Here is a 25,056-nt window from a genome sequence, read left to right on the forward strand (position 1 = left end):
GTTCGGTGTTTAGTTGTCTATCGCCACTCCCGAAATTGCTGTAAATTAAGCGGTGGCTGTCCGGCCGTGAGGGGGTTAATCTCAGCCAGGCTGCGCCTCTGGAGCAGCCTCAGCGCAGTCAGCCCCTGCAGGATCCCGTTCACAGTCACAGGCGCCGGCCAGCGAGCGCTCACAGTGCGAGCAGGTGCGGGAGAGACGCACAGAGGACCCCCCGCTACTCTCCAGAGTCTACTTGTTGATTCGGCCCACGGTGGCCGGACCGGGCGGACCGGACGGCGGTGCCTGTTTGAAGCAGCCTGCAGAATGTCGGCGCGCGGCTCATGATGCCTCCGTCACCGGAGACCCGGACGGACACAACAAGTTTTAGCGCGTCTCTGGAAATGTTGCTGCTCCACGACGTGAATCGGGATATATGGCAAACATGTATGCATCTTTTCATTATTGTTTGGGTCTATTTTAGCTTCCGGTTTGATTTTCTACGCTACGTAGCTTTGCACAGTATGTTACTTGATCTGAGTGGAAACACTTTATTTCCCGTTTATTCCGTAAAGTCGCGTTTAAATGAATTTCTGTTGCACTCTACAAACATATGACAGAACTATTTCTCTACGTTCAACCTAAACTAACTTCGTGGATCATTACAAGTGCTAGTGTTAAAAAAACAAATCGCCCGTTTTATAAAGGTAAAGCATAAGGTTGTGAAATCTCCAGCCTGGTCTGAGAGGGTGATATAATGTGCTATGGGTCTTAATAAAAGTTAATAAGCTGTGGTACAGTAGCATTAGTCCAGCTTATTATCCCTGTATAGTTCCACACTGCGACGCTTCCCAGTCGGGATTGATCGCTGTCACGAACAAGCGGAGACGTTTCAGCACCCGGGCGCGTGGACAGCGACCGACCGCCGGCCCCGCACCGACAGACACGTTCAGCACTGGACAGCGCTCACAAAGTGGAAACCAGTTTATCATTGGCGCCGGCTTTGCAACCCCAGCGCCACCTCTGTCAGCAAGAAAAGCGGCTGTGCCGCTCAAAGCCGATTAAAATATCTGTTTTGGTTCTCTGATGAGTGGATAAACTACCTGACATTGCTGCTGTAGGACACCGGCAGTGGTTGCTCAGCAGCGTCTAAATGAATTCTTTCTGTTTTTGCAGTCACAGGAGCGGAGGAGGGAGCCTGATGCGGACAGCCAGGGGAAGCTGTCTTCTAGATCTGCCTTTTGAATTGACAAACAATTGAAGATGATCAAGGCGGGGTCTCGGTCGGCGGCCACGCTGCCGCCGGACACGATGGATATCATCCGGAGCAAGGCCCACTCCCGCCGGGTGAGACTCAACGTAGGGGGTCTCCTCCACGAAGTCCTGTGGAGGACGCTGGACAGGCTTCCCCGCACAAGACTGGGCAAACTGAGAGACTGCAACACCCACGAATCAATCATGGAAATATGCGACGACTACAGTTTGGACGGCAACGAGTACTTCTTCGACAGACACCCCGGCGCCTTCACCTCCATCCTGAACTTCTACCGCACGGGGAAGCTGCACATGATGGAGGAGATGTGCGCGCTGTCCTTCAGCCAGGAGCTGGACTACTGGGGCATCGACGAGATCTACCTGGAGTCGTGCTGCCAGGCCAGGTACCACCAGAAGAAGGAGCAGATGAACGAGGAGCTCAAGCGGGAGGCGGAGAACCTGAGAGAGAGGGACGGAGAGGAGTTTACCACCACGTGCTGCTCGGAGAAGAGGAAGAAACTCTGGGACCTGCTGGAGAAGCCCAGCTCGTCGTTTGCTGCTAAGGTAGTGTCCTGTGCAGTGCATTTCGCTGCTGCTCCGCTGCGCGAGCAGACCGGGTGAGAGTGGTGGGTTCAGGTACGTTCAGGAGAGGCCAGCGCTGGCACACAGACAAGTTAAGATTTACAGGGCTTCTCTATCAAGGAGCGAAATGTGCTTGTTTAATGAAAAAGAAAGTAGAGGTCAGTTCTACGTGTTTGTTTGACACTAGCTCGATCTGAGCGCTGACTTTGGTTTGACCTCAGCGCAGCTTTTAATCTGTCACTTTGAGCCGCCCGAGGAGAGGATGACGGACGGATGGAGGAACGTTGTTGTCAGAGGTGAATGACAAGGCTTTTTGCAAAGTTTTCTCCATTCATCACTGTCTGTTTGAAAATGTAACTTTGGAAAGATTTCTACTGCGCCTCAATCGATAATCTCAACAAGGCGAGTCGAAAAAACAAATTGTCTCAAACAATTATTGGTACTTTGTTGCAGACTGACAGCAGCCATTGTCTGCCTCTAATGGTTTGAGTCACTTGTTCCACAGCCTGTGTCATCTTCACCACGTCTCTCAGTAAAGGTATTGAATATTTTGTTTTTCACTGGAAACACTACAGAGGCTAAGAAACTGACATGTGTAGCTTAGCTCATGTCAGAGGAGCAGGGAGCCATTGTTGCCATATTCTCCTGAGTCCCAGCCACTGTAGAACCTGTTACCAGCTTCGGGGAATGTGTGTCATTACCACAGGGAGGACAACAGGTTTTTCAGATGCAACTCAATTCCAGCTTTGTTAAGTTCCTACCAGTAAGTTTGCCTTTGAATATTTACTCAGCTCTGTTTCTGTTCACCGGACCGTGAGTTATTAAATAAAGGTCAGAATTAATGGCATGGCCAAATATGAAAGGTTTCATTATATAACTGTTGACTTAGCAAATTCATGATGGGTTTGTGATAGAGCCCCTGGAAGCGATGGCGAATAAACTACTAGCTCTATTACATTACCTGGTGAATCTATTACAGACCATAGCAACCTGTGAACCCGTCAAAGCCTCATTTTCATTCGTCCCCTTCAGTGCGGGCCTGTGCTCTCCATCCCTGCAGTTTTGCATGACGCGATGTAAATTATACAGCAGAGACGGATGCGAGAGCACAATTTATGACCTTCTCTTATGGCTGCGTGCAAGTCCGTGTTCTTAGCCAGGCATGCAGGGCTCTAACAGGCGCTACAGTCGGGAAGGACGCGAAATGGGATCATTTCCTCATAGTTTACTGCCATGTGAGGCCGAGAACAGTAAAAATGTCAAGCGGAGATTAAATGGCAGCCGTTCAGCGCAGCCTTGTTTCTGAAGCTTAATTGAAGAGGTTCAGCGGCGAAATGGTTTGTTCCTAAAGACAAATTCCATCTCATTTATTTTCAGTCCTGATCAAACTTTAATTGCACATTAATAACGCCTGACTTAATGCCAGAGAGCTAAGGTAGGATGCAGCATATCTATAGCTCCACATGTCACCTCGTCCCGCTCCTTCTGATTTTATAACCTCCCTGACATCATTCGTCACCTCGGAGCAGCGGCGCCGCTGCTCGAGGGGTGCTGAGTTGTTACTGAATAGCTTTAGACCCACTTGAGTCCGCGTTCCTGCCGTGGGTCTGCCCACTGAATTATTCAGTGTAACAATATGGACTCTGAAAACACAGGAAAACTTTCAGGTAATAGTTTCATCCATTAAACATACGTTCGCGTGGATGCAAAACAATGCACGTGGTCACGGTTGAGCGGCGGCGGCGCCGCCCGGCAGGGGGGCCTCAGCCTGCCTCAGCGCGCCGCCGCCGCTCAGAGCCCCGAGCGGCAGCGCCGTCTCCCAGGGATCGCGCTCATCGAATGAATCACACTCCCAGCGTCTTCTGTCTGGCGCGAGCTATGATGTCATACACAAACGCAACACTTTCCACCTGAGAGGTCGGCGCTTGTTAGTGTGCTCTGAAAAGGGCAGGGCGCGTCTGGGAAAAGGTGACGCCACTCATTGGAACCCTGTGGATGTTTGCTTGCGTTGCCTCAACTCCTGATGAAATATTCTCAGTGCTGACTTGTTTTTCGTGAGTCACGACCTCATGCTAAGACAAAGGAACTTCACAAACTGAGACGTTAGGTTTGATTGTGTCTAGAAAATGATGCTGACTCATACAGCTTTCATTAAAACAGACTCTTTTGACGCTTCTGCCCTCTGGGAGTTTAAAGGCCTGTCTCCTAAAAGCCTTGCAGTGTTCTCACTATCCACCGAGGCTCCGGTGCAGAACACAACACTGAGCTACACAAACTGACACTTACTGTGGCTCTTCTGCTTTGGCAGAGGCTGTTTGGAGCTAATTGCACGGAAACGTCTCCTCGCAGCGAAGCGGAGACGGCCGCGGCCGGAGGCCGTTAGCCGCGCGCTGCGCTGCAAATCCGATATGCCTGATTGACTTCACTGTAAGCACTTTGCCTTGTTGTTTGCAGAGTCTGAGCTCGCTCGCTGCGCTGCGCTGCGCTGCGTGTGCGGAGGCCGTGGCCCTGCTCCTCGCACGGCCTCCCCTCTGGCTTTCGGGGAGAATGGGAGAGAATCGATGGCAGGGAGTCTAAAAGCCGGGTCGGGCGAGGACGCGCCCTCAGCAGCCGAGGGCGACGGAGACGCGTGACGCCCCACTCAGCAGCTTTCATAATAACAGATTGCCTTCGCGAGGCTGTCGCTCCTTCCCTGTGTCCTCACATGCGTGCGTGAGCTTATGAGTTGTTTTCAGGAGTGGTTGCTGGGTAACAGCAGCTCTTCTATTGTGGTTAGGTGCGCCCCGAATAGCCGTGAATCAATGGCGCCCAGCTGCCAACGGATTGCGGCACCGCGTTTCACCAGATGAGCTCACAGTCGCGTGGCACTTTGACAGAAGGAACCGGCGTCTGTGCTTCTGCTGCTCATCCGTCCTCCTTATCGCCTGATCTGTGTCTGTTTCCCTGCGCTCCTTATTTGTTTACAGTAGATGGAGTGGAAATATCGTATTGCTTTATTCACATAGATTCATCGAGCTGTAACAGCCATAAACTCAGTCACATCATTCATAATGTTAATTGGCCCCTAAAGTCAAACTCACGAAGCCTCGTGCAGGAAAGCATCTATTTATAAATGACTTTTTTTTACATTTTGCATCATGTGGGTTGTTACACTATGACACAGAAAAGTGCTTTCTTGCCTTTTGTTCCTTCCTTTACTTTTTTTCCAAACCATGAAGCCCAGTCGTAAACTTAAAGGGACATTAGCATTATCGATTTCAAACTTGCGTTGGAGCCGTTTGATCAGCGTGTGGATACACACGAATGGAAACTCACCCTAGGAAGTAACACATCCCGTCAGCGGCTGCTAATCAATAGAGAAAGGCTGCCTTGTTTGTGAAGTGCGGGGATGAGGATTCAATTGTTTGTGTTTTGGTGAGCTGAAATGATTTGTGTGAGAGCGCATCGTTTCATGTTGCAATTAGAGGTCGGCCCCTGCATTAGAAACACTTTCCTGCACATTTGGACCAGATCAACATGAAGATGCTTCCTGCATATCCAATAAACCCATCCTTGAAGGAACATACTGTAGTGCTGATGGGTAGGAAGTAAGGTTTTATCCAGGCACATTTCCTCACAAATGACTAATGAAAACGGTTTCAGAGTGCACGGTTTAGTTGTTGTGGTTGATAAATGGCATCCTCCATTGATGGAAGTGCTGTGTTACTTGCATGGACAGGCTGCCCCCTCTCCCCACCAGCTGGCTTCTCCTCCTTTCCTGTGTCAGTAACATAACCTAAATGCTGCCTCAGCACTATTTCATTCGTCTGTGTGGTGCCAGCATAATTGAACTGAATGAGAGGCCAAATTAGGGCCATAATTCAATATAATCCGGTACAAGTGTAATTAAAGACACAGTGTTCAGGATCACACATGACTGCGTCAGTGAAGGTTCCTATAATGATGAACGCGCAGGAGATTATCACTGGGATCAGAGAGTTTGGGTGCTGTGGTCGTGCAGGTTCAGTGTTTATACGGCCCAGGAGCCCGTGAGGAGGTCGGCCCTTCAAATAATTCCGGCTCGAAGTGATTTTAGGAAGACGCGAGCCTCCGGACCTTCCACCGGCTCCCAGTTTCCATGGAGCGCGGTGATCCCGCACGCCACATTAGCTTATCGCACCAACCAGCTGGGTCAATACTGCACATCACACACGCACACAGTGACGCACACAGAGTATCTCCGCTTGACAGACATGTAAAACCCATGCTTTACTTTTAGTACAATGCCTTACAATGACGGAGTCTGGTCCCACCCCCCCCCCCCCCCATGTTAGCACGCTTGGGTTTGTGGCTCTCGTGGTCTGCGCTGACATTGACATTACAAAGGGTGAGAGGTCAGTCATGAGGAAATGGAGACAGGACTATTTTCCTGCAGAACGTCATTCATTATTCACACAGACCTGTCACCGACAGAGCATTACTCAAGTAGACGCCGCGTGGTCACTCACAGAGTAAAGCGGAGTTTGGGCCCGAGGATCCGAAGCCTCTAGCGTGCGGAAAGTGCTTCTCAAGCCAGAGCTGCCCAACTCAATGACGCTTTCATCATTCGCTGCAGAGCTGAGGCCGTAAAGGTCGGAGTCCAGCCACCTATACAGCCCTGACAGGCGCCACTGAATAATGCATCAGCCGTGGGTCCAGCGCGTTTTCTGACAGAACAGCATCAATGGGCTTAAAAGACCACTCACAGCTATTAACAGTGGATGAATGAGCCCATATCAATGTACTGTACTCTATGTGTGCAGTGATATCAGTTCTTTAAAATAAGGGAAATGTTCAGCTACACATGTGACTTCTTATCTATGTATAACATTATAAATGCAGCTGTGGTATATGAAGGCTGCCAGACTGAGGTACAGTAATTACCTGAACCTGATACAGAACCCAACACCTGAAAGCCCCGTGGATGAACAGGCAGCAACAGGCTCAGCTCCCTTCTCGTCACATCTGGTCCGCTTGACAGGCTGAATTAAACAAAGCTTCGGGTTTCAGCAGCCGTTTGCACACGCGTGACAACAGAACTGGCCTTTTCATTTCCAGCCGGTTCATCAACACAAGTGGAGAGATGTGTATGCGCGGGGAAAAAGGGAGGCCGAGCTGTAAAATGTCAGCGCCAGCAGAAGCAGACGGGGGAGAGAGACGTGCATTGTTCTCCGGACACGTCTCTTTCAGCAGCATCTGTTGGTTCGGACCCATTAAGGCTGAAACAACAATAACGTCCACAATAACATCTGCATAAATGCCACGACTTGCTTTAATACCAGGAACAGCCTGCACTTCAGATTCAGCTGCTCTGATAAAGAGCAGTCTCCACCGCAAAACCTTTGTCAAAGTTGCTCGGATGCTGGTACTTGTCCAGCTTTTGCTCCCTCCATTCTTCATCACGTGTCAGTAACGGGCGCTTTCATTTGCCACCTCACGCATTTCACTGCTTACCAGCTGCCAGCGTAACGGGATAATCTGTGTTCTTGACTCCGCCTGTCAGTGGTTTCAGTGTGGGCGACCGGTGTATATTTAAATGCTGTCATCGGCAGCTTCCATTCAGATGTACTGTAGAAAAAGTTACTGCTGGACCTTTTTTTAAAAATGCAATTTTCTGCAAAAGTGAGTCTTTGCAACCACATCAACCCCCCGGGGATCGGGACGCTGGGCTTCTGATGCAATGTTTACAGTGAAAATGCAGCACTTGAGGCCAGGTTGGTTGGAGTCGGAGTGAGACGGGAGGCGTTCCCAGTGTTAGACCCCTGCTGATAATCACAGATTTGGAGAAGAGCTCTTGGCTTCAGTGTGTTGTGATCTCCTGGCCTCCTGCTCGGCGGGGTGAGCCCCCGTAAGACCAGCCTTTTCATTACAGATCTGGATCTGGATCAGTGTATCAGCCGGCCTTCCAAACTAAGCAATCCATTTCTTTTTATCTTTATTAATGTCCTAATCTCGAAAAACAGAAAACCAGCAAGAGTTCCCAGAGTGAACTGTGACATTGAGGTATTTTCACCATAGCAGCCCCAGAGGAGCCGTGCTGGCTTCATAATGGTGTTTACACAGAGATTCAGAAGGACAATGCAGAGTGGTTGTTGATATTATACAGGAGGCTGCTCATGGTAACGAGCCGGAGCCTGCGAGGAGGGATGAAGCCAACTTAGTGTGACATCCCTCACAGCCCCACCAGATTTTCTACCTTAGCATGGTAATGGCACTTCTCTCCCAAGGGGCTTCTATAAATAAATAAGCTGTCACACACATGTACACACACGCACACACACGCACACACACACACACGCACACACACACGCACACACACACGCGCACACACACACGCACGCAGACCTGTGTGTTTTCCCATCCAGGCCAGAAGCGCACACACAAACACACATATTCCCTAAATAGACGCCTTGATGCTGTAATTTGGTTGATTGTTTGTGACGTCTGGAACCTTCTCATCTCTGCGGCAGACTGTGAGAATCACAAGTTTATTTCTAAATCAGCAGAAGGCAGAGTCTAATGCAAGACGGACTGTGATTAAACAGAGTCAGATGATGGAGCGTGGTCAGATGGCTTCGTTTGTTGCGTAGTTTAGACAATCTCTAAATGCAATTTAATGTCATTGTTTGTGGGAAATTTGCATGTTCGGCTTCATCCTTTAAATATATAACAGAAAATGTTGAAGTGCAAAAACAGCAGCATGTAGTTTAATGGTGAGGCTTCCACAGCTGATTCAATACCATGGTTTGCCTCAAGCTTGAATTTTAGAGCAAAGATGCTACATGCTGCTAATTATTTAGTGTTAGACGTGTTCGCAGGTGCTTTTAAACTGTGCCAATGGGCTGCCTGCCCCAGCTTCAGACAGAACCAGCCGAAGATACAATGTCAGCATATTGACTAAAACTATCTCCTTTAAATAAGGATTAGACATCATTATGCTGCAGAAACGTACACGCTGCTGTAATTGGTACCTAATGAGTGTTTGATGCCCCAGTGAAGAAGCTGAGACACAGGTAGCAGATCAGAAAAAAAGCGGTTTGTGTGCAAAACTGTGATAAAAATGTCAAAAGTTGAGGTTTCCTAAGTTACAGCAAATTTCCCCTTACGTTACCTGTCTCTGCGCAATCCGCTGCCCGCGTGCACTGCCTTTACCGTGTGTGGGCGCGTGCGTGCTCATATCACGGCGCCAGGCGCGCGCGAGGGAGCGAGGGGGAGCGACGCGTTTTCTGGGTCGGCGCGGAATCGCAGCTTCCGCTTAGAAGCGAACACGTCGTCCGCGGTGATGTAGAGACGTGAAACGCAAAGGGAACATACGGAGATTTAAAGGCCACGTCCTTGTGATATTTATGCGCTAATATTGACGGTAATTACGTGAGAGCCCCGCGGTCTGCTGACTGAGGAGGAGCTAATGGCCTTTCAGTGTAATTACATTTAGAAGTGGTGCGTAGTGGAATAGTTTAGATCAGCCGTTTGAGTCCCGGGGGATCGACTTAATGCTACGTGACTCTATTTGACACGGTAACACCACAGAAGAAGAGGTCCCTCGGGAGCGGTAGCGGTAATGCACCTCCTCAGGTACAGGAGCTCATGGAGGAATTTAAAGTCTGTCGCTCCGGTAGCAGCCGGTGGAGGTGCGCGGCCCCCCGCGGCTGTGAGTTCCCATCGCTATCCCACTAATCTCTGGGCTCGGGTCCCCGGGGGCCCCTGTTCCCCCCATCCTCCTGCAGGAGCCTCGGCACTGGCTGCTCTCATTCCAAACCACCTATATATATATATATATATATATATATATATATATATATATATATATAGGTGGTTTGGTCTTAGTGGGTCACGCTGGGGGGGTCCAGGTTGAAGGTTACCACAGAGGAGTGAAGGATTATTCGCGGCCGGTTACTCGTATTATCAGCGCTCTGTTCTCCTTTTCCAGTCGGTTCTCTCCTTTACCCACTTGAAATTGGTGTACATGGTAATGAACGCGGCGGCTAAGTCACGGGCGCATGATATGCATCTAAAGCTGCTGGTTTGACTTCATAATTATTGGAAACCCAGCCGTCGGGGTCACCGGGCGTGCGACACCGAGGTCTCAAGCTACCGCGGGCAGCGTCGCCTCCCAGAAGAATGGACGCCGCGAGTCGGTGGGTCCTATGTAAACTGAGGAGCGGGATGTAAATTGAAAGGGTTAGTGATCTGTGGGAAACCTGAGCCCCTTGTCATTACATTAACACACTTGTGGCTCCAGATGCAGCTCTCAGAGGACAGAAACGCAGTCAGCCGGGACGGAGGAGCCCAACTGTGTGAATGTCCCACGAGTCCGAGCTGAGGGAGACAAGCGCTCAGATAGGCTGTTCACCACTGTTAAAGGAACCGGCTAAAGAGAATCTCAAATGACATCGTTTATGATTAGTACATTTTAAACTTTGTCTTTGCCGTTATGTAACAACGTCTGTCTGGCTTCGAGGAAATGAAACGGCCGCCTGTTCGTCAACTCTCCGTCCAGATCAAGTTGGGCTTTAGACGAAAATCCCAGGGGCTGTCCCTCAGAAAAAACCGGACTCTTCGGAAAACGCTGGCAGACGTGTGACCAAATCAAAAGGATTTCCCGTCTAATCGAGGCGTCAGCTCACACTTTCGGTGTAAATCCAGAAAGAGATTAGAGGAACGATTGCAATTTGTCCTGTCGTAGATACTCATGATGAACACAGTCTTAAAGAAGAGATTTACGTACACTGCTTATAATAGGAAATAGAAGCAGACAGTCATAATCATAACACAGACTCAAGAACAAACACAAATCACCATCGTTTAAAGGGAGGAGCCCAAACTTGGAGCAAAGATTAAACAATTAAGTTGGCTTCAACAGGAGATACTTGAGTTTAAGGTGCTGAGAAATAAAACGGACTGTGAGCCTGTGGCCCTCTGTTTACTCGGCTCTTAAACACGGTAACAGGCAGCAGCAGAAACGACCCCGTGACCGATTCCTCCCACGAAGGAAACGCGCTCCATCTCATGGTAAATAGGACGGCGGCGGTGATGGGAGAAGCGCGAGGAGATCAGATGAATGCGTTTTGATCTGCGGTCAGTATCTCCATGTACGGCAGGGATCGCTGCGCCAGCGTTCCTGACTGCCGGCTGGTTTAGAGCAGCCCGGATGGATGGCCCGACGCGTGTTTGGCCCGCTCGCAGTAAGCGCCACATCTGGGGAAGCGAGATCGCAGAAATATTAGACCGTTGTGATGATTCCAGATGTGCCTGGCACAGCTGGGTTGTGTCTGAGGATGCCTTCAACACCTACAACCTCCTAGAACTGCACCGTTTCGGAATCAGCCATCTGCCTCCGTCCTTTTCCCATCGCCACACTATTAATAGAACGATATTTACGCTGGGCACAGGTGGCAGGTAATCACACGCATACAGGCCGTAACGCAGAGCTGCCACAAAACCGCTATTTTAGATTAGCGGCTGTGATTGTGGCAGCGTGTCCCCTCCCTCGAACAGATGGAGGGCGATTTCACCTGTGTCTGCTGTGAAACTCACTCACACACAAGGGTTCGAAGAGCGTGTTTGGAAGCAAAACTTTTTTCTGGAGCTACATTATTATGGCTTTAATCTTGATTCATAACTGATGTAAGGACTGATGTAAGGTGAGAACTATGGTCGGTGAGCAGCAGCTAAAATGTGATGAAAGAGTTGCACTTTTTAGATTTTTGTGAGAGGTTTACTGAGGTTTACTGTCTGTCTAATCTGAAACTCTCTGTTTTTTCCAGACTATGCTTCAGTCTGATCACGTGTCCCAGTTTCTGTTTATATGGGTCTTTTTGGTGAATGCCTTGCTGCATCTGTTATGCAAAAACATAAAAGCCTCAGGTTGCCATGGAAACTATCAGCTGAGCTGTACACCAAGGTGCTGCAGTCTCACCACGAGAGGATGTACGGCTCCGCGTGCTGCTGCGTCCGAGCGCATGCACGGCGTGTGCGCATGTGTCCGTGTGCATGGGGACAGGTTCGTGCTCCACCGGTGACCACATCAAGCTCCCGCTTAATGTGGTCTCGTTCCTCCACATGCAGCATGCAGCCGCTTGCCCCGGTTTGCCGGCTCCTCTTCGCAGCACGAACGGCCCCGTGGCGCTGTGTGGAAAAGTTTATAGTGCGTAACGTCTGCCTGCAAAGAGACGCTCCGTCTCTGAGCCATGCACAGCGACTGTTGTGCGTTTGTATCTGTCGCCTCTAAGCCCAGAACGATGCTCATCCTTTAAAGGTTAGTTCCCTCTAAACTGTTCTTTTTATAAATGTCACACTCTCTGTCCTCCAACTCCTCTGTCCCTCGGTGGAGTTGGAGGACAGAGACGCAGGGTGCTTTTTGTTCTGCAGTGGAGCATCATTACACAACTCTATTCTAACATTTCATTGAGGTGTTTAGGAAAATAGGTCACTCCTAAAGTTTCTGCCTGTTGCCTCAGGGCGCTTTAGTGCCTGTACATCTCCGCTGCATACATTATACACTATACTCTGCACTGCCAACATCATTTCTCTGTTTCTCTTTCTGCATTATGCATTTCTGACCTCACTTCACCGCGGAGGGTGAACCGGCATCTCAGAGGGTTGTAGTCTCCAGATTACATCACGGGTTCACAGAAATGAGCTGGGCAGGGAGGCATTCGGTGGTCTGATGTACAACACAAACACACACACACACACACACACACACACACCACACACACACACACCACACACACACACACACACACACACCACACACACACACACCACACACACACACACACCACACACACACACACACACACACACACACACACACACCACACACACACACACACACACGCGCACACACACACACACACACACACACACACACACACACACACACGCACACACACACACACACACACACACACACATACACACACACATACACACACACACACACACAAAGAGCTACGGTCTTTCATGGTCAGTCAGGGAGCTTCCTGGTCTGATCCTCTCCCAATGAATCATTCAGACGGGAGACACAGCAGTTGTTTTACTGAAAAATAGATGGTTTTATGCTGGATGCACATGCGTAGGACACGCTAATGTGTGTGTGTGATACTGTATGTAAAAGTATTGGAAGACGTGATTTGACACGACGTGTCTAGAGCCAACCTACAGCAGCCATTAGTACAGCAGGTCAAGTCACATCTGAGAGAATTCAGAGACGGAAACAACGTTGAGTCTGAATATTTATTGCTGTGTCAGCTGGATTAAAACTAGATGCTGAGACACAGGATCCTTTCTGTGTCTTCCACTTCCTTCTGACGCTGTCAAATGGAGCATTGGGCTTTGCAACAAACCATTTGCTAATCATCTCTCTCTTAGAAATATTTATCCACTTGAGGAAGTAGAGGATAAGCTCAAACACAAAGAGGGATATAAATGAAAAGCATAGGGTTCAAATGGAGATCCGGTGGTGCAGCTAATTCTATGATTGCAACCTTGTGAATTTGTTGTCATGACTACAGTGAGTGGTGGGATTACCTCAGTGTTGGTTGGGATAAATTTAGTTTTGATGCATTTGCAGTTTCAAGGGCACAAACCATCCCGAGCTCATGGCTTCCTGCTGCAGCTGGAGTGAGGATCACAACTGAACTCAGCGGTCATTCTCTAAACAAGCTGAGAGCTTGGTAGGCTTGTTTTTATTTACCCAGACTCCATTCAAGAGGAACAGGAACAGCTAAACACTCTGCCTCCTAATGTGATTACACTCGCCCATCGTATCCGTCCTGAACGTCATCCAATGCTCGGCGCCGTTCCTGCAGCGTGGAGCCGATACGGTGAGCAGAGCTCTCCTGTTTCAGGGGGTGTTTACTGTGAGCAGCCCAGATAACGCTGTTCACTTAGTGCTGACACCCAATCGTGTCACATGAACCCAGTCACTGCTGGTCTTTATGGTAAAGACAGGCAAATGAATTAGTTCAACGTTAATTAGATGTTCGCAGACACCTGAGCAGCGAAGACCTCCCGTCAGCCTCTGGTGGGTTTGTATCAGACTTCAGGCCTGTGCTGAATCCGCGTGACGAGGCTTTGCAGGGTTTTAAACAGATAAAATATATTCCTAATTAAAGTGGATTAATGATGTCCAGTGTGCAAAGCTTTCACTGGAAGTGATAGAATGTGCTTTCATTCATTCATCGCTGTCTCCGACTGAGGCCTCGAGCTTTATTTCCTGATGTAATCGTCCCACCTGGTCTTCGTGTGCAACAAAGCGATCGGTGTCTGCTTCTCTTTGGCCACCTGTCTCCTGATGTTCATTACCACCTGTCCCCTGATGTTCATTACCAGCTCCTGCTGCCGTTAAGCAAGATCCCGAAACAAAATAACACTTTTGTTGTGCACCATGCGGCCGAACGGTGTGATTTCTCAGAGTCGGCGGTGATTCAGCATGATATATTCTGTCCTGTCTCCATCCGCCTGCCAACACTGCTGCCAGTTTTAGAGTGAGCGGAGACCCATAGCAACAAGAGACAGCTGGAGCTCCAGGAGGCGAAAACAAGTATCAGAACAAAGCCGGATTCTGAGTACTTGTCATTTTCAGCTGGCTGTGATGTGTCTTCACTGAGTGGAGATATGATTGGACACTATATCCTCAGTGCGTCCAGGAAAACCTCCCTGGTTCCACAGCTGGATTTCACAGACAGACACGTAAAAGATCTGCCTGTCTCTCTGTTGTTCAGGAACAGTTCATTTCTGTCCTTCTTATCACATTCACTCATAACCACTACACCACCACGTGCCCTGGAATAATACTTCATATGACTCTAGAGTACCAAATTATTAAATTATATAAATTATTTTAATAATTACATATAATAAAGGTTCCAGCACATGGAGACAATGTGACAGCAGCAGGATGCCAGGGGATGTCTGGGGATCAGGGAGTAATTTATAGTTAGAAATCAATAGTCTTACATTATGAAGCCCGGTTGGATCTATAAACCTGCGTTTCCGTGCCAGCAGAGCAGCTTCTGTCTGGCATTTTGTTACTTAATAATGTTGGATCAGTTTCATTTGATGCTTAAACTATTTTCTATTTCTTGTGAATTTGGTCTGTTGTAGGGAGACACTTGGATAGTATAGTGTAATATGATGGATATTCTAGGCCATAGGACAGAAGACAGAAGCTGTGAATAATCTTGAGGAGCGTACAGCTGATAGTCCAGATGTTCGAGGTGTTTCAGAGTCAAGGTTTTCTGTCTCAGGTGAAAGGTCAGAGGCAGAGGTGCAGGTGTTTAATCAGGGGGGACTGACACTCGGAGGCAGAGGAGATCATTTTTTATCTTACTTCCAGTCTGTTATTTTTATCATCATTCTATATTTTTCACACTGTCACTGTTCATTTGCTCATGCTCTCACCTTTTCTTTGTCATAAGTGCCAAAAACCATATTCCATGTCTTCTGCAAGCACAGACACTTGGACACCTGCCAGACCTAATGATGAGCTTGAGTGCAGGAAACACTGCACATAGCAACAAGCATGTGCTATTATTTACAGACATTCGGTGGTTCAAATATAAAAGTAGGCCATTAGCTTTAAGTTTAGCAGTAGCATTTAGCATAGACTGCATGCAATTTGCTGTAGAGGTACACATATCCTCAGTGCACACATTCTTAATACCCTGTACCTGTGTGCCTCATCACTCCTGCACCACCTTCACACTTCCAAAAGGAGGTACAGTATCCGACGCGTAGCCGCGAGCTGGGTAATCCATCTCCCTGTCTCCTCTTCAGCACATGGCACAGAAACGGTAGCGGCTGCCTGCTAGAAGCTAAGAGGAAGGATGAAAAGGCTTGTAGGCAAGGTGAAGCGAGGAAGATGAGGTGGAGGGCACATCTGTGTGGGACACGGGAGGCCTTGTCAGTTTGGGGGATGTTTAATGTCATTAGATGCCTGGCTCAGACACAGATGGGGAAGTTGATGTGGGGTCACTTCTGCAGAGAGGCTCTTCATTTCAGACAGATTGTGATGTAAAATGCTCAATAATTAAAAGCCCATATTCACTGTGAGAATTGCTGAATATAATGCTCTAAAAACAGAGACATGAGAGTCTGCGTCCTTCTGTTTAATTCTGCCTCCAATAAAATAAAATGTTTAATCTGCCAAAATTTGCAAATAGTAATTTCTATATCTCTACTAAGGTCCTGTAACAAATTTCAAAGCTGCTTTCAATGGCAGACGGGGCCACAACACGTTCTCACTATCCATCTACACATACAGTACTTAATATTAGGGTTTGTGAATTTGAGGGAAATATTCATAATAAGGCATCACATGGTCAACACATATTATATTTCCATGTGATGGTGCCACTTTGGGGAACTTTGCTGTCGAAAACCAGCCAAACTGTCTGTCTCAAAGACCACATATTACATGCTGGGCCTTTTTTTAATGGAACTGCTGCATGTGAGCAGTTTTCTATCATTTTCAGTAGGAAGTTAGAGGTTTGAGAACATGAGAGTTGGGATGTTGGAAAGTCCTGAGATCTTTTTAGTCTGGAAAATAAGAATATGAAATGTTAACTATTCAAAAACTGCTTGAAGGAAAGCAAAGAGGAAAGTACGATATTTTATAATTGTCCATAATAAGTTTATGTAAGAGGGCAACATTTGAGAGGATTCTGTGGTCCCTGAGTGGAACTTTCCAAGAAGATGAGGGTAGCCCTGGGGAGGAAGTGTTTACAGCTGCAAGAGGCCTCCGCCCTTCAGTGCAGTGAGGAACCCTCTCTCTCCTGTTTACCGCCAGCGCCGTGCCGCCGTCTTTTCCACTAAAGCCTCTAATGAAAAACAGAAACACAGGCGCTGAGGCACTCGCGCCTGTCGGCGCGCAGGGACGGAGCCCTCATGAACGAGGTATTGCAGCGGGACGGCTGTTGCCACCTCGCACTCAGCGCGTCCACAGAACTGAAAGTGAATGAGTCACCGTGTGACATAATCCCCGCATCGATTCCGCTCATGTGGCGAAAAGGGCAAATCCAGTTACGCTGCGGACGGATCAGACGTGAATCGACACATGGCACGGGGTGGTGCAGGGGGGGAACCCTGAGCACCGGATCAGAACCACTCCGGTCTTGTTGTTCATCGTGTTATCTGCTTACTTACAGTGCAGTATATTTGCTGTGTCGTCTCCTCTGCCCGGGCGCCTCTCGCTTCCCTCCAGCTGATCCCGCGTTTATAGAAAGTCTCCTTCCCCAGTGATGCAGCGTGAAACTGGTCTAACCTCGTGGTGGGAGCGTTGTGGAAACTGGGCTGCCTCTCCACACTCCGCCGTGGCCCAGTGGGGACGCGCTCACACGCACCTTTTCCAGGACAGGATATCTCGGTACTTCGGGGGACTATTAAATTTTCAGCCTCCTGCCTCCTGGCTGCTGGCAGGGAGGCTCCAGGCCTGAAAGTGGGAAATTAAACACATGCATAATGTGTGTGTATTATGCATGTGTTTGTTATGAATAAGTCAGGGATGAGTAGGACGTGGCAGATTCATCGCCACCGGTTCAGTTTGTGCCAACAGGAAGTGAGGCAGGCTGTCCGCTGGTAATTAAGAGCTAATGAGTAACGCGGTGACGCTCTTTAGCGCCTGAATGTCCCCCGGTGTGGGATGATACTTTTCCCACCGAGGAGACACCCGTTCGCTGTGTGTTCTGTTGACCTCGGCCCAGTGTCGGCGCTGCCGGTCGGTGCCACTCAGGCCCGGCCAGCGCATCAGGCTGCAGTAGATTAGTCTTGATCTGATGAGTGTGCTTTCCACTCGACGGCTTGTTTTTAGCCCTGACGCTCAGCCAAGCTCTCCCAAGTTTTTTTTCTTTTTTCTTCCTGCTTCAACAGCTGCTACTCTGAGCTTTGTGATTGCTTTCCCCACGTCCACGTCCTCCAGAACAAAAACTAAAAATGAATCTATTACCGTTATTGCCGCTTGTTGAAAGTCGTTTCTTTTTTATTCTCCTGGGCGTGATTATTCAGTCACAGTAAAATCTGGTGCTAATGGGTCATTTTTGAGAGTTTCCATCCATCACTGCGTCTCTGGGGACCCTCACCGAGAGGCGGGCCGGTTCTCTGCCCTGCAGCTGAAGCGCCGTTCCACTAGTCTTCCTTCCCTCTCCTCCCTCCCCTGCAGCGAGGCTACTCCTCTTTTAGTTCCGCTCTCCTCAAAGGCCAAGGTAAGTGTTCCAGCACTCACCTGTCAACATTAATTCAGGCTTATGGCTGCTGATTGGTGCGGGGGAATAATCCCGCTCTCCACTGGGCTGGGACACAGACTCCACAGTGACCTTGTGTTGGATTTCACACTGACTCTGGGACAGGAATAATAGGAGCGGCACACCGATACACCCACAAGTGTGCAGCCTAATCCCCCAGCAGCGCCACCAGACCCTGTTGCACTCAGCAGATTATTTCATTAGCAGGTCTCTAGGAGTCCGTACGAGGCCGGCGACCAGATATGCGGTCCTCTGGAAAACCACTGATCCATTGTGATTCGCTCGTAACCCTTGACGTTGAAGGATCAGAGCAGCGTGAAGAGATGTTTGACAGGGATTTTAAAAATGCATCATGTGCAGTCTCAAACTGTCTCTCATCATTTTTGAGTCTCGGTAAAGACTTCAAGCTAAAAAAAACTACATGTGCCCCAGAGATCACATTAGCTTTGACCCTGTTTCTCTAGAACCGCTGACATGACATTTCATTAATGCTCGGTGAAAGTAGCCACAAAGCTAAATGGACCGTGAACCAATATCTTCAGGAAAATACATCACTGGTTTGAATATTTCAGTTACTTCTGTAATGCAATGCAATGCCATCAGTCTGATACACAGAAACTGGGACTTTGTCTATCAGTAGTCAGTTTTTCAGGCACGTTCTGATGCTAATAACACAAACACAGAACATATGGTCTCACAGCTATTGCAAATTATTTTTATCTTTCAGCCTTTTAATCTTTTCAGTCTTACCTTCAGTCATTGGTGAAATGGTGTTCTGATGATCAAACGTTCGTTACCCACGTTTTTTATCAACATACTGCAAACTTTGCATTCCAGCATCTTTGACCCACATCTATCTGTATCGAATACAGATTAGTGAACCAGTGGTTGGCACCAGTGATGGTTGTACTTAGTCATAGTGATGATTTATCAGCAGGATTAAACATTGGCTAATTATCACTACATATACAGTAAAATACATCAACTACAGACGTAGACCACCTTAGTTTTGCAGTGATCCTTAAAGGTGTTCATTCATTTCCAGGCTTATTTGAAGCTACACCATTATGCTCTTTTTAGCTTTACCTTTCCTGCCCTGTTTTCCAGATCCTGGCCATCATCTCCATCCTCTTCATCGTCTTGTCCACCATTGCCTTGTCTCTGAACACCCTCCCAGAGCTGCAGGACACGGACGAGTTCGGCCAAGCCACGGACAACCCCCAGCTGGCCCACGTGGAGGCCGTGTGCATCGCCTGGTTCACCATGGAGTACCTGCTCCGCTTTCTCTCCTCCCCCAACAAGTGGAAGTTCTTTAAGGGTCCTTTGAACATTATCGACCTTCTTGCCATCCTGCCCTACTATGTGACCATCTTCCTGACAGAGTCCAACAAGAGCGTGCTGCAGTTCCAGAACGTCCGCCGCGTGGTCCAGATTTTCCGGATCATGCGCATCCTGCGTATCCTGAAGCTAGCGCGTCACTCCACGGGTCTTCAGTCTCTGGGCTTCACTCTTAGGAGGAGCTATAATGAACTTGGCCTTCTCATTCTTTTCTTAGCCATGGGCATCATGATCTTCTCCAGTCTGGTGTTCTTTGCAGAAAAGGATGAGGAGGACACCAAGTTCAAAAGCATCCCAGCCTCCTTTTGGTGGGCCACTATTACTATGACCACAGTGGGCTATGGGGACATCTACCCGAAAACGCTCCTGGGCAAGATCGTGGGTGGCTTGTGCTGCATTGCAGGAGTACTGGTGATTGCCCTGCCTATTCCCATCATTGTAAATAATTTCTCTGAGTTCTACAAGGAGCAAAAGAGGCAGGAGAAAGCCATTAAGAGGAGAGAGGCTCTGGAGCGAGCTAAAAGAAACGGTAGCATTGTTTCCATGAACATTAAAGACGCGTTTGGCCGTAATGTGGAGCTTATGGACGTGATGGTGGAGAAAACGGAGGAAAAGAAGGACAAAGTGCTTGATAATCACGTGTCACCGAACCAGCAGCGAGGGGCGCCCAAATCTAAGTCACAGATGAACCAGAGCAGCCCCACAAAGGCCCTGGAAAACTACCAGGAGCAGGCCAGGCCCTCCAGCAGCCCTCAGCATCTCAGCGCTCAGAAACTGGAGGAGACGTACAACAAGATGGCCAAGACGCAGTCCCAACCCCTCCTCAACAGCAGGGAAAGGGGGACGTCCAAGGCAGTTAGACACAGGGCTGAGTTTGAGATGGGCAGCATCCCCACCGAAGCTCCGTCAAGCACAGCCGAGGCAGTGACGGACATGAGGAGCATGTCGAGCATCGACAGCTTCATCAGCTGTGCCACCGACTTCCCCGAGAGCTCCCGTTTTTCCCACAGCCCCGTCAGCAGCATGCCGGGGCGGGTCAGCACCAACCCCAGCCTGGAGCCCACCCTGGAGAACGAGAACGAAGGCTCCCAGGGCACCACGCCGACCCAGACGGGACGGGGCGCCAAGCCCGGCCCGTGTTCCGGCAGCCCGCGAGGCCTGCGATTCGGCAACCCGCTGAGGAGTCGCGCTCACAAGGTCAACTTCAGAGGCGGCGAGGACCCGGGAGCAGGCGTGCTGTCGGACAGCTCGTCGGTCCAGAGTCCCGCCGCGTCCGTCTACACGACCGCCAGCAGCAGGACCCCCAGCAAGAGCCCAGAGAACGTGCCGCCCGGCATCTTCACGTTCCACGACGCGTCTATCAGTAAGTTCATCGACGCCGACACGGACGAGGAGGAGCACCTGCACGACGGCTCCGGCAGCAACTCGTCCCAGAGACTCCTGGAAAAAGCCAGTCCTAAGCCTGGACGCCACCCCAGCTTCCCGCTGGGGTCCAACCACAGGGAGGGTCTCCAGAGGAAGCTGGATAACAGCACGCTGCCTGCAGACGGGCAGGAAAACCACGTGGCTCAGGAACTGCAGCCACTGCAGGGAGAGACGAGTCACTCCAATGCTTGAAGCTACGATGAATGATTGATGAATAAATGAACATACGGAAAAGAAGCACAGTGAACAAAAAATGAACTTAAGACTTTGGATATAAAAGACTTTTTATGCCATTAGAGCAAAACTGAGTCGGGAGAAAACAGGAAAACGTTTATGATCCTTTTCTTAACAAGGACTCATCAGAAGGCTCTAATAAAGGCAAGAAATGCGCATCGGACCATTTTTACTAATTATGCATTTCTTTCAGCCCAGTTTATCAGCGAATAAGTACAAAGTGTAAAAGTACAGAAAATCATTTGATAATAAACCTATTTTTTGACGTCACAGGATGAAGCCAGAGTCGCAGGACGTCCACTCAGTAGCAAAGCAAAGCACCAACAGAGATGCGTTCACCACCAGTCAGCTGAGATCCGTTAGAGTAGTTTTATTTTAGCGTTAACTTCATATACTTAACTTCTGTAACTTTATGGCATTGCAGGTAGTTTGTTTCCTCTAACTTTCCTCTTCAAAGCCGGCCTTAGTTCATGTTGTCGCCTACATTTGTGTTTGAAGAGCGACCGAGGCACCGGCGGCACATGAAGGTGTGTAATTCAACGTCCTCCTCTGTAAAGTTCCCGCTCTCTTGTCTTAAGTGCGACACCGAAGAGAGTCCGTCGCTCGCTTCTCGTCGATTGTTTTGTTCCGCACAGAGCAGAGACGACGAGCTCGTTCAAATGAGAGGCGATTTTTATGTTTTACGACGAACGCAGGAAGGAGCTGCTTGTTCGTTCGCGTCCGTTTGGTTGAGTTGTTTGCTTTAAATGTCTGTGTGCGTTTTGAATCTGTGTTTTTTTTCCCCAAACTTACCTGAAGATGTTGTGGTTCCTATTGTAGCTGACAACTTTAACATGTGAGCGTCGTTATAGCTGGAAAAAAAAATCACATTTCAACGATGCACTTCCTGTTGTTGGAGTGTGAACTCATTATAACTACAAAGGTACAGTATTACAGAAAATACACATTTATTGTATAAGAATGAAATAATTTATATTTTTAAGATATTTTCTAAAAAGAATGGACATAAATATATTGTTCTAATCTCGTAGTTTTGCATTTCAATACACAACATGTACTGCATTATTTTGATGGAGCTGCATTTACTAGTAGACAAAACCCTATAACAGAAACATCTTGTTTGCGAATGTCTGTCCCTGTATCCAGTAATGTGAACAACCAAAGACCTGCTCCTTCTGTAAACCACTTTTTCGTTTCATCTCAACGCGTGAAACGTAACCATTCCTGTTTATACACAGCCGACTCTGACGTATTTCAGGGAGCCATACGAAGGAGGAAGGGAGACGGAGCACAGCACTTTAGTCCACATCCAAGCTAATTGGAACATCACCATACATGTTGGTTACGCAGCTAAATGTGCTGCATCCTGCTCGTATGACTGGCTTTAAAGCTGAGTGTCCACCATCTGCTTACATACTGTAACCATGCATTGACTTACGAGATGCCGCGCGCGCATGCTGCAGTACATAGTATGTATTTTAGTAGTGAACCTGACCTTTAGAAAGACACAAGTATTTAGTCTGTACAGCTGTTTTCGGTCGTTAGACATGAGGATTTAGATGTTTCTGTGCCTTTGCTTTTAAAGAAATGCCTGTCCTGCATATTGGATCTGTGTCTGCAGCCTGATGGAGCCTCAGTAACAATTAAAGTGTGTAACAGACAAAGACACTGGGAACTGGGACGCCACGCTGACGCCCTCATTAAATGCCTCGCATTCATTCTCTAATGCATTTTCTTGTCCAGTCGCGTTTAAATGGCTCATATGTACATGACATAGGCCCAATCGACACAAACAAACAGGTGCAGACTCACTCAGCAGAGTGAAGGATCACTGTTTCCATGGTGATGGTTGATACCGGACGGCTCAAGCATCAAGCAAGCAGCCTAATTTGCAGGGATTGAGTTATTAAAGACTTCGGTCAGTCATCATCCCATCATTTTCATTCCATACAAACTCTGCAGCAGTTTGCGGTTTGACAGAGCCTGAGCCCAAGATGCTGTTGCTGCGATGTTTACGTTTACTCCAACTCCAAACGCCTGTGGAGGGAGGGAGTGTGAAATGTGAATGGAACGGGGGCCAGCACTGTGTGTGTGTGTGTGTGTGTGTGTGTGTGTGTGTGTGTGTGTGTGTGTGTGTGTGTGTGTGTGTGTGTGTGTGTGTGTGTGTGTGTGTGCTGTCAGCCTGATCCAAGCTGACGTTCTCTAATGATGGCCGTGGCACTTTGCTATTTCACCTCACGTCCAACTTCCCCGACTAACTCAGACATGATGCTTCAAAACATCTCCTTCTCCTTTTTGTGCCCCTTCGAGGGCGAAGCGCTTCGCTTCTCGGGCGCGACGACTGCCACCACATTCCCTCAGTCGGAAACTAAGCTGCCCAGCGAGGCGAGGCGCACAAAGAGGAGCCGTTTGCACAATGACGGTGCAAAAATGACAGCTGGTTTGAGGATCATTTGTGTGATTCTATAAATAACATCCTGGGCGTGCAGCAGGAAAGGCTCGGTTACAGCAATGTCTTTGTCAGATGGTGCCCTGAAATCCTGAAAAAACGAACCAGGAGGAGGAAGAGGAGCGGGGTGTGTGGAGGGTCACAGGGACGATGTGGTGGAGCTCAGCGTGCGACGACTGAAGGATCATTAACATTCATCACACAACAGTCAGACATGCAGTAAATACTGAGAAATCTTTGAAATAAAGCCTGACGTTACAGTGCACGTCTTCCGAACAGTCTATTGATGTGATTATAGCTGTTTAATCTGTTTAATTGCTTTCAATAATGTCCTTGCTGATTTTTATATCCACATTTTTTTCTTGTATTCTGAACTGCACTTTATGTTTCTTAGTTAAATCAGTATGTTCAGACACAAATTCCAGCAGAACAACTTACTCAGTTGTTTTTGAGCGCAACAGGTTTAAGCCAAATGCAGACGCCCATGATGATTCCACCTTCCGAATGCTCCTGTTGGATCCGATGCTGTGTGTCTGGAAAAATGTCTGCTTTGTTGTCGTTCCCTGTTCAACGCATGTAGCGCTGTTAATACCTTTGTCACATAGAATTTGTAAACGTCATCTAAGAAGCTGAAACAGGAAAAAGAATTTCACCTTTTACTGAGTGATGCTTAATAAAAGACATTAATTCAGTGTTGGTGCCACAAGCTTCACTTCATCCACAGCTGTTCATGGAACCACTGGATCACATACTGATGATGATACTGTGAGCCTGGGGCTTCAAGATTTGATCATTTAGACAACAGCACCCTCCAGTGTCATGTGGTGCAAAGAGACGCAAGTCGCTTTAATAGATAAAAATATAATGTAGCACAAATGAACAAGAACAAATGTAGTTCGTAAAGTTGGTTGTTAATGATGTTTCTAAAAAAAAGTATCAGTTTATTGCAGCATTAAAAATACTATTATTATTGATTATCTAAAAAAATTTTTAAATATTAGTAGTCAGACTTTCATGCATGGCGTCATTTTAAACACTGTTTTAAAGAGGATTACATCTCATTTAATGCAAGTTACAAGCAAAAAAAGCAACAAAACAATCCTTCACCAGCACCTTACATGAGGTCAAACGTAGTTCAGAGGAGACGCTCCAGCTACTTTTTACATAACGTTATTCTGGAGATAGTGATGTTTCGAGGCGGACAGTTCAAAAGCCGCCTGAGAGAAGTTAAGTGCTGGCTATATTTAATAGACAGTAAAACGAACTGCAGCATGCATTTGGTTGGTGAACTAAAAACTGCTGATGACATTTAAATCATGGCTGACACCTTGAAGTTTAAAGTACACAATAAGTGGTAGCGGCGTTAAAGAGCAGGAAGATGTGCATAATTTGTCATTACGGGTTTTATAGTTTACATTCACAGGTCATTGAAGGGAACCAGCGGGGCCTTTGTGAAGATGGATTATATAACATACAGTGCTATGAGTATTATATTATTCCCTTAGTTCTACTCAGTTGCTTGTCACTAGAAGT

The 25,056-nt window shown here is 48.0% G+C and overlaps 1 protein-coding gene across 1 annotated transcript; it reads left to right on the forward strand.

Annotated features, from left to right (window-relative positions):
• Positions 1-109: 109 nt before the first annotated feature.
• LOC114855934 (potassium voltage-gated channel subfamily B member 1-like) lies at positions 110-24,215 on the forward strand. Its single transcript, XM_029151472.3, has 3 exons — positions 110-423; positions 1,153-1,794; positions 19,185-24,215. The coding sequence occupies exons 2-3, from the start codon at positions 1,240-1,242 to the stop codon at positions 21,030-21,032; spliced, it is 2,403 nt and encodes an 800-aa protein (XP_029007305.1). The 5' UTR covers positions 110-423; positions 1,153-1,239; the 3' UTR covers positions 21,033-24,215.
• Positions 24,216-25,056: the final 841 nt, after the last annotated feature.

This window comes from Betta splendens, chromosome 5, assembly GCF_900634795.4.
Source record: "Betta splendens chromosome 5, fBetSpl5.4, whole genome shotgun sequence".
NCBI lineage: Eukaryota > Metazoa > Chordata > Actinopteri > Anabantiformes > Osphronemidae > Betta > Betta splendens.